The sequence below is a fragment of the Neomonachus schauinslandi genome, chromosome 13 (genome assembly GCF_002201575.2).
Source record: "Neomonachus schauinslandi chromosome 13, ASM220157v2, whole genome shotgun sequence".
Classification (NCBI taxonomy): domain Eukaryota; kingdom Metazoa; phylum Chordata; class Mammalia; order Carnivora; family Phocidae; genus Neomonachus; species Neomonachus schauinslandi.
The window spans coordinates 2,008,002-2,017,669 of NC_058415.1; the positions used below are offsets into that span (position 1 = coordinate 2,008,002).

At 57.7% G+C, this 9,668-nt stretch overlaps 1 protein-coding gene across 8 annotated transcripts; it reads right to left on the reverse strand.

Moving 5' to 3' along the window:
- Positions 1-809: 809 nt before the first annotated feature.
- CDK20 (cyclin dependent kinase 20) lies at positions 810-8,524 on the reverse strand. Of its 8 annotated transcripts, none has more exons than XM_021694322.1 (8): positions 8,193-8,524; positions 7,627-7,740; positions 5,410-5,598; positions 5,060-5,181; positions 4,817-4,879; positions 3,745-3,868; positions 3,240-3,347; positions 810-2,129 (listed from the first exon to the last, which is right to left on the reverse strand). In XM_021694322.1, the coding sequence occupies exons 1-8, from the start codon at positions 8,265-8,267 to the stop codon at positions 1,932-1,934; spliced, it is 993 nt and encodes a 330-aa protein (XP_021549997.1). In that variant the 5' UTR covers positions 8,268-8,524; the 3' UTR covers positions 810-1,931. The 8 variants fall into 8 exon arrangements, 7 of the variants coding, with proteins under 7 accessions (XP_021549997.1, XP_021549996.1, XP_044776256.1 ...); XM_021694321.1 differs by having other exon boundaries at positions 3,240-3,395; XM_044920321.1 differs by lacking the exon at positions 4,817-4,879 and adding an exon at position 7,949 and having other exon boundaries at positions 3,240-3,395; positions 7,627-7,778.
- Between the last annotated feature and the right edge of the window lie 1,144 nt (positions 8,525-9,668).

Here is a 9,668-nt window from a genome sequence, read left to right on the forward strand (position 1 = left end):
CGCTTCCGCCCTGCAAGCCAAACCCTGCCTACCCCACCGCGCTTCCGCCCCGAAAGACAAATCCCGCCCGTCCCACAGCGCTTCCGCCCCGCAAGCCGAGCCCCGCCCACCCCGCCGCACTTCCGCTCCACTCAACCAAGCCCCGCCCATCTCACGGCGCTTCCCCCCCGCGCTTCCGCCCCGCAGACTACGCCCAGCCCGGAAGGCTCGTGCCGTTCTCAGTCAATCCTGTTCAGCCCCCTCTCCGCCTTATGCAGTAGCCAGTCCGCCCCGCTTCTCCCCAACCTTCCACTTGCCCCTGACCGCCCCTTCGGCCCTCGCCCTGACCCTCACCCCTGCACTGACCCTCACGACAGGGACCTTGAGGCGGGCACCTCCCCAGCCCTGGCCGTTGCCCTCACTCTTGCCAGTAAACGTGCCCTGTCTTGCACTCCAGCCCCACCCCTTACCCGCTCTCAACCTGGCCTTTGACAAGGTCCTCTCCTTTACCGGGGTCGGGCCGCCCCTAGTCCGGACACTCACCCTTACCTTGCCCCTGACCCCTCCCCTCCAACCTCGCCCTGCTTCTAACCCTCAACCCGGCTATCATCTGCCATCTGCCCTACCCGAAACCCCTACCTTCACCGGACCCTGGCACCGTAACCCTCACAGTGAACTTCACCCTGGCCGTGACACCCAGCCTCACTCTGACCTTGACATTCAAGGTCAATAGTAGAACTGTGGGTACAAGCTCGAATTTATTCGGAGCTCAGAGCTCCCAGAAGGTAGCCAGACTGCAGCTTAGAGTGGACAGAAGACGTAGCTGGAGACGGGCACACATCCCTCAAGCATCAGACCTCTCCCTGAAAGCAACAAATGAGTCTGCCTTGTTTTGCATGGGCCTAGGAGCTTGGAGGGCAATGACCTGTCCTCAGTGCTCACAGAAGTTTATCCACATGAAGAACAAAAGATTGCTAAGTTTCTCTGCTCTATTTTTAATTCTTCCTGAACCAAGGCTGCACCGTCCCAATTACTGAGCCCTATGTTAAGTCTTAGGTCTAACAGAGTGAGTCCTTCCCTTTTTCTCTTCTGCTGCCTTCTCTTAACCCTTTTATTTCCATACATACTGTAGAAACGGCTTATCAGATCTTATTAAACAACAAACAAGGGCTGATTTTGCTTGTATTTGGATTTACTAAATTAAGACATGAGTTCCAGGAATGCCTGTCTCCTCACTTGCTCTTTATCTGAGTAAGGAGGTGACACATCTGGTCCTGGCTCACCCTTATCCTGAGGGTAGAGATTTTGGTAAACCGACTTAAACCTGATAGGTCCCCAACCTGAGCCAGCCCTGGGCTTGACTTCCGCCACCTCACTGTCTGAAGCCCCCAGGACCAGAGTAGCCATGCCTGGGGCCACTTCCCTGGTGACCAGAGAGAAGCAGAAGCCAGGAATCAATGCCACTTCCCTCAACAGCAATGGAAGAGGGCAGACACCAGGCAGGACTACCCGGGCTTTTCATAGAAATCTCGAAACTGAACTAGCTTTTAATGCCTCTGAAAACCAAACCAAAACAAACCTGCCCTCCCACTTGTGTTTCAATGTGAGGACATCTTACACTCTGCACTCCCCTAGATGGCTCTACCAGGACCATCCCTGACCAGGAAGGCAGGGCCTGGAGAACCAGGACCATGGCAGGCACAACCCCGGAGCCCACTCTCTCCCTCTGATGGGTAAGTCAGCAACACACAGATGGGAAGCCGACAGTGCAAGCTGCAGGTCTCCTCTGCTGCAGCTGGATGTCCTCATCACCTGGCTGGGAGCAGGACCAGGCATGGAGTGGGGGACAAGTATGGCTGGGTAGAGGCCATGGGAGGTTGAGTCAGGCTAAGCAGAAGAACAAGAAGCCTGGGGGGCTCTGGGGAGCGGGACAGCAGGGCTAGCCCAGCGTCTCAGCCCTCTGGGATGAAGGGCCGAATCAGCTCCGGGTTCAACAGCGACTCTTCGAGAGGCCGGTCCACATGGAAGTCATGGACGTGGGGGGGCCCTGGGTGGGCCTTGGGGGCAGGTCCCCCTGGGCGCTGGGGAATCGGCAGCTCCGAGGGGTGGGCAGGCAGGGGAGCTGTGAAGAAGTACTGGTGCAGGAGGGCCTGGGGGCAGCAAGGGACAGCAGAAGGAAATCAGTCACCTCCCAGTCCCCACCTCAGCTCACTTCCCTCTGAGGGGGGATCTGAACACTGCCCTCCTGAGGCTCACTCCTACAGCACCTCTGAGTGCTCACCATCTGAGCACTGTTCCAGAGGCTGGCAGATCAAAGAACCTGCCCTCATGAAGTATTCCACGAGTCAGGGGTGCGGGTGCCCAAGACAAAGAAGATACAGGGTGCAGAGACAACAAGGGGGTGAGGGATGCTGGAGAGACTGCAGGCCTGCAGAGTGGTGCTCGAGCAGAGAGCTGAGAGGTGCAGGGGCTAGGCCCAAGGACAGAGTGCACCTGGAGCCCAGGGGAGAATGAGCAAAGGGGCAGGAGCTGACAGGGCCCCAGAGGTGATGGCCCCAACTGTGTGACACTCGTGGGCCCCTAGGACCTGGGCTTCTGCTCTGAGAGGGGGTCACAGGAGAGCCCTGCGGGGGGTATGAGCCAGCCTGCCAGGTGGAGGACACACTGAATGGGCAGAAGCAGGCAGTGGCGGGGTGCGGGGCGGGGGGGGAGTGTGCAGGGGCTCAGACTGCGGGAAGCAGTCAGATGACCTCAGCCCACTTGAGAGGCGCCGATGATGTGAGAACTCCCCAGGGGGCATGCCAGTGCTGAGAGTGGGGAGGGGACAGCGGCCGTGAGGCTGGGGACACAGGTACACCCGAGACAGAGGCCCTGGCACTACTGGCCAGCAGCCCAGGGTCCTCCCCCTCCTTCCCGGCCACACAACCCACCCTCCCGGGTCCCCCATGCCAGACCTCTGCTCCTCATTTCTCCCGTGCTTAAACCTGCACTTCCCCAAAGTCAGTCCCAATCCCCCCACCCCCAGGGCCCAGGGTAATCCTGGGCATGTGCCGACGCAGAGTCGCTCTCTGTTGAAGGGATGGAGGAGCCGGTCACCGACAACCCAGATGTGCTCTTCTGCAAGCTAGCCGTGGGCCGCCTGACCTGCCCGTGACCCGCCAGGCTCTGGTTCCAGCCCCCCGCAGATCCCGAGGGGCCTCAACCTCAGGGCTGCGGGGCCCAAGCGAGGAGGGCCGGGGAAAGCGGGTTGCCGTACCTACCTGGGAGGCTGAGATGCGCTGGCGTGGAGGGTAGAGGAGGAACTGCCCCAGCAGGTCCAAAGCTTGAGGAGACGCGTCAGGCAGCACCTCCACCAGCGGCACGGGCGCCTGCTCCGTGAAGGAAATCTTGCTGTAGTCGGGCAGCTCCGTGACCTCCTAGAACCACTGTCATCAGTCCTTGCTCGCTACGACCCACCCGCTCACTCTCATCCGCGGCTCCCGCCGTCACTCCTGAAATCCCACAGCCCCTCGCCGACTCGGGCGCCTGCGCCACACCCAGCTTGGTGACAAGTGCAAGTGTGCTGGGAGGGAAGGGACAGGACCTGGCCTCGGGCACCCAGCAGGGTAGAAAGGGAGAAGCCCCCGAGGGAGGCCAGGACAGTGGCCGGAGGGCAAGCAGGTGTGGGGCCACAGGGAAGAGGTGCAGGAAAGGGGGGTCCTGGCTACGGGGGGGGGGGGAGGGAGGATACCTGCCCCCACCCCCCCAATGGGAAGCCCTGCAAACCGGCCAGACTTGAGGACTGGGGGTGCCCAAGACTCGAAGCACACAGCAAAGCTGTTCAATATCGTTCTCCCCAGGAAAGAGAGGGGATCCGTTCAGCAACTCCCCCAGGATGCAGCCCACAGCCCTGTGGATACAGACGCAAAGAATTCAGAGATCTCACACCAGGACACAGATCTCCGCCTGCCAGCTCTGTCACTTCACACCAGGACACAGATCTCCGCCCGCCAGCTCCGTCACCTCACAAAGGACACAGCTCTGCCCACACCAGCTCCGTCACCTCACACCAGGACACAGATCTCCCCCCCCGCCGCCAGCTCCGTCACCTCACACCAGGACACAGATCTCCCCACTCCCAGCTCCATCACCTCACACTAAGGACACAGATCTTCCCACATAGATCCACACCCCATACTGGGGCCAAGGAACCACAAAAGAGCACAGATGCTTCAGATCTAGGAATACAGATTTGTAAATAAAGACCACAAGCCTAGAACATAGAACATATTCCCCTACCAAAAAGCTCACTGGCCTCAACCCTAGAAAACAAAGCAACATCCTCAATAGTTCTGAGACTTCTCAGAGCCTCAATTTCTGGGACACACAACCACCACCTCACACTCCTCACCTTCTGGGGCAGACTTCCAAAACAGCCCCTACATCTCAAGCTCTTAGGCATGTACAAACAAACCATCCTACCCCAAATAAAGGCTCAGAGCCTTCACACTCAGGGACCCAGGCCTCTAGATAGCTCACCTCCTGGGATATACGCAACCCCCTGTCCACTAATGTAGATGACCCATACGCCTTGAGCCTCAGGCCACCTCCCCCACTCCAGCCCAGAAGCTTCCCACTCTGATTACCTAATCTCCACCCAGCTCAAAAATGTCATAGAGTGGAAAACTGACCCCAAACTCCTCAGAGATACCCCAACCAGGGAAGACACCCCCAAGGCAACCTCTAGTTCACAGCAGGAAGACACCCCCCCCCAAATGGCTGAGCAACCCCAAAGCCCAGGAGAAAAAGGTGACTCCATAACCCACATTCCCCCACGCCCAGCCCACAGGGGCCTCACCACAGGTCAACGCCCTGGTCATATTGGCGGGCACCGTACAGGAGCTCAGGGGCTCGGTACCACCTGTGAGGAGGAAGGCGGGCAGTCACAACCAGGTCTCTGGTCTGCCAGAAGGCTGCCCAGATAGGTCACCCCAGCCCCACAAGCTATGTCTGAACTGAAGGTCCAGAAGCATCTCATCCCCAGTGAGAAGGTTGGGGCCTGTCCATTGCCAAGCCCTGCCTGGGAACTGGCCTTCCCTACCTGGTGGCCACCTGGTGTGTGTAGAGGCGGCTGCCATCTGGGGAAAAGACCCGGGCCAGGCCAAAGTCCGCTATCTTGAGCTGGCCTGAGGCACTGATGAGCAGGTTGGCCGGTTTCAGGTCCTGAGCACACCAAAGGAAGCATCAGTTCCTCCAGATCCCCCAGAGGACCTTGGGACAGGAGAGCTTGGCAGGCTAAGTACATGGGTCAGCCCAGGCCCCCACGCTCTCTGGGCCACTTACTCTGTGGTGTGGCCACACCATAGGTCCTGTCCCCTCTGACCCCCTCTGACCACACCTTCTTCAAGAGCCGGCCCCACAGGTCCCGCCGCAGCCCATGCCGAGACTGACCCGATGCACGATGTTGTTGGCGTGGCAGAATGCGACACCCTTGAGCAGCATCTGCAGGTAGCTCTTGACCTGTGCCTGGACCAGTGGCCTCTGGGCGTGGCGCACCACCTCGGCCAGATCTGACAGCATGAACTCGAAGGCCAGCACAAAGCCTGCACCGTGCGGGAACACAGCCTTCAGCTGCACCACCTGCAGGGCAGGCCTCCTGTCAGCCCTGGACCCACAGTGCTCAGAGCCTCTGTGGGACCCCCAACCCTTGCCCTGACAGAGGACGAGGCAGGAAGGGAGTTGAGTTCCCTACGTGCAGGTCCCCATCTAACACTGCCTTCACACTCAGGGAAAAGGAGGTCTAAGGAAGGTCACCTAGGGCAGTGTCTGGCCATCCACCCAGCCCAGGAACTGGAAAATCACCTGGGAGGGGTCTCTCTCTCACTCTCATACACACAGACACACACACACACACACACACACAGGGCACAGGTCTCCTCTGGGGCCATGAAATCCCAGTATCAGGAGACACGTCACATATGCTTCCTGAGGGCCCACAGGTCACAGGGACCGGGCGGCACAGCAATGAGCAGGAGCAAGGCCTGGCAGGTCCTGACGACCTTAAGGAGCTCACAGGACAGGAACACACACACCTGACACATGAGCAAGCAAGCCCCCCGGCTGTGTCCAGGTTCTGAGGAGGATGGAGAGAATAAAACGGGTGGGGTCAGTAACACAGGGATGTGGGAAGGAGCTGAGGGCAGAGGGCAGAGGGACAACAAGCACAAAGGCCTGCGGTGGGAACAGGAAGAAGGCTGGTCACCGGCATGTAGGATCCTCTGGGGAAGGGACCTTTGCTCGGTTCTGTGCTGTGACCTGGACGGTGTCACAGGAGACACTTCAGAAGGTGTGTGAAATGAATGAAGAGAGGGGCTGGAGTTCTCTGCATGAAGAAAAACCAGTGGGCTTTTCAAGCAGGGAAGTGGATTCCATCTACACTGGCTGACGGTGGGGGGAGGAGCACAGTGAGGAAGCAGCTGCACCGGCTCCGGTCAGAGCTGAAGGTGGCCTCAGAGCTGAAGGTGGCCAGGGCTCAACTCTGGAGGGTTTTACGGTAGAAACTTCCGGGCTGCTGACTCGGGTTGAGGCCCCTGTCCCCAGCCTTCTTACAGGCCCTCCACCTCTCCCACACGTGGGCTGTCTGCATGCCCCTGGACTGTCCTCAAAAAAATTCGAATAGCCTTACTGCTGGTTTTCAGACTTTGAAGGCAGCACGAAATCATTTCACAGATCACACACATACATTCAGATAAAGCACAGAATTATAAAGAAAAAAATCAACAAAAGAAAAATCCTATCAAGTACAATCAACCTTAGAGCACATTCTATCAGACTACAACAAATATGGCATGTACTAACACATATTATATATATATACACACACATCTGCATACAAAACTAGGATGACATATTTTTAGATGTGTTTCATAAGCAGTTTTACAACATGCTTTTTTGTCATATATCCAATATATCATGGACATCTCCAGAGGATAACAAACAAGCAGGACACGACAGGACTGTCACTACCCAGGGATGAGAGAAAGCACAGCGAAGAGCTCTGAGGCTGAGGGTGAATGTGTCCCTCCCCGTGTCCCCACAGCGCCTCCAGCCCCATCACAGCAGAACAGGGCCACGTGGGCCCTGCTGTCTCTGTGCATCTCCCCTACTGCACTTAAGTTATCAGAAGCCCAATCGGGGCCCATGCCCAGCCCAGGGTAGGACCTACGGGTGGACCCCAAGTTAGAACATCTGGACTCCTCAATCAGACCCCAGCCAAAGCATCCACGGACCAGCTGTGAGCACACAGCTGGTGGATGAGCCTCCCCGCCTGGCCTGAGAAGGGGAGATCCTGAAATCGCCCTTGCAGAGCAATGGAGAACTCAGAATGAAAACGAACCCAACAGTTAACCTAGCCTGGGGAACAGAACAGAAGCTCAATAGAGGCAGTTATCATTATCATTACAAATCACCAAATCTTTTATGAAAAGAAGTCAGTGAATAAATGAATGAATTATGAGAAGAGGAAGAAACAAGTGGGTGAATAAGAGGGAGTAAGTGCAGAATGACATAAGTGGGGGACGAGGTGGACAAGACAGGGAGTAAGGGAGGGGTGCCGGAGGCGCACAGGGAGGCTGCGGAAAGGGGCCCTCCGAGCCCAACCCCACTCACGTGCTGATTGTCCTCGATCTCCTGCAGGGCCTTGATCTCCCGCAGGGCCTGGTTGGGGATGCCATCCTCCAGCCGCCGCAGAGCCACCTTCTTGAGCGCCACGATCTCTCCAGTCTGCGGGACAGAACTAAGACACTGCCATCCGTCCAGGGCTGGGGAATGGGGTGCGCCGACGGGACAGGCGCCATCTGGGGGGACGAAGAGGCCCGAGGTCCTCTTGGGGGTGGGAAGCGCCCCCACCCCGATCTGGAGGGAAATCAGGTCCAGCCTGGGACCCAGGTGTTGCAGAGCTGCGCGAACAGCTCCGAGACTCTAACGCCACGCTCCCTGGGGCACTCGCGGGACGACTGCGGTGGCATCGCGGGTGGGTGGGCATCTGACCGCAACCTGGACGACCCCCACTGAAGGGGGCCAAAGTGGTGGGCGCACACCACGAAGCGGGGCCGGGAGGCGGGCGCGGCGGTGCAGACGTGGGCACGGAAAACGGGGGTAGGGGGGTCTTTCTCTCGACCAGGAACGGCTAGAAGCGAAGCCAGGCCTGCGCGCCGCCCCGCGTGCCGGCTCACCTCCACGTGCTTGGCCTTAAAGACGATACCGTGCGCGCCCTCCCCGATGCGGCCCAGGATGCAGTACTGGTCCATGCCCGCGCCGCCGCAGGCCCCGCCCCTCCCCGCTGGCCCGACGCGGCTGCCTAGCAACGGGCTGTCTCTCAGCGCCCGGCCGAGAGGCCGGCAGCAGCTGCGGACGTCTCCGGGCCTCGTCTACGCCTTCGCCGGTTCCCCGCGGCCAGGCCGCAGCCCAGTCCATTCGGGGGAAGCCATCGTGCGCGGAGGGCGCCAGCACCGGGGCGGCGGAACAATGGCGCCCGGTGCCCCCTCCCCGCACCTCCCAGACATCACGTGACCGGCGCCGCCGAGGCACGCAGCGGGGGGCGTGGCCACGCTTCCTGGGGTAGAGCTTCGCGGCCAGGTGGGCGGGGAGGGGCGGGGCCGCGATAGGCGGGCTTCGCAGGTGGGTGGGCGGGGCTGCGCGTCTGGGCGGGGCCTCCTTGGAGCGGCGAGCGCAGCTCGGTCCCAGCAGGCCCCGCTCCCCACCTGTATCTTGTCATGCCAGCTTCAAGGACACTCTGGAGCCAATGATGATGGGAGCCCGGTCCAGGGCCAGGTTGTGGAGGGAGCGTCAGTGGGGCCTCCCTTCTGGAAGGTCAGTTGGCAACACACAGAGACATCTTTTAAAAAGTTCAAACTCTGACCAGAAGTGCATGTCTAAGGCTTCTCTTGAGGTAACATTTGGAGGAATTTGCATGAGTGATTCTGAAGAACTGCATACCATCAAAGGATGTTGACAAAAAACACAAGTTGCTCTTAAACCCCTGAAAAGATGCTCAATCTTACACACAAGATAAATGCAAAATAATCTACAGTTTTCCGCCTACGAAATGACTAACGATCCCACATCTAAGTCCATTAGCCAGGCTATGGGAAAACAGGAGCTTTTATACATTGCTGGTGGGAGTGTAACTTGTCATGCTGACAAGTTACAGATGCATATCCCTGGACTCAGCAAGTCCACTTCTAGAAATACCCCAACAGATATACTGCACACATGTGAGATGACCTGTGCAAAGTTACTCATTGCAGCATTGTGTGAACAGCAAAAAATTGAAAACACCACAGATGTCCATCAGTAGAAGACTGCCTAAATGGTGGTACACCCATCCAGTGGAATATGTGGCCTGATGCTTTTTTATGTGCAGTAATAAGAAGACTTCTAAGATACATTGTTTAGTTAAAAAGGCAAGATGCAGAACAGAGCATACAGTGTGCCCCCAGCTGTGTAAAGAAAAGAAAAAAATCTAATGTCTGTTCATCCATTACAATATATCTGCAAAGATACTCAAGATTTCATAATTGCAGTTACCTGGTGAGGGACTGGAAGGACTGGGGACAGGGTAGGAAGTAAACTCTTCACCGGGCCTTTGTATTCTTTGAGTTTTGAACCATATCATTATTAATTTTTCAAAAAGGTAAATATTTTCTAGC

Bases quoted from the DNA above. Each gene is read 5' to 3' on its own strand.
- CDK20 (XM_021694321.1), bottom strand. From the start codon at position 8,267: ATGGACCAGTACTGCATCCTGGGCCGCATCGGGGAGGGCGCGCACGGT. The intron at 5,182-5,409 runs GTCAGTCTCGGC...TGGTGTGCTCAG, and splicing joins CCAACAACATCGTGCATCGG to GACCTGAAACCGGCCAACCT. The intron at 3,396-3,744 runs GTTTGCAGGGCT...CAGTGGTTCTAG, and splicing joins CCAGTCCTCAAGTCTGGCCG to GAGGTCACGGAGCTGCCCGA.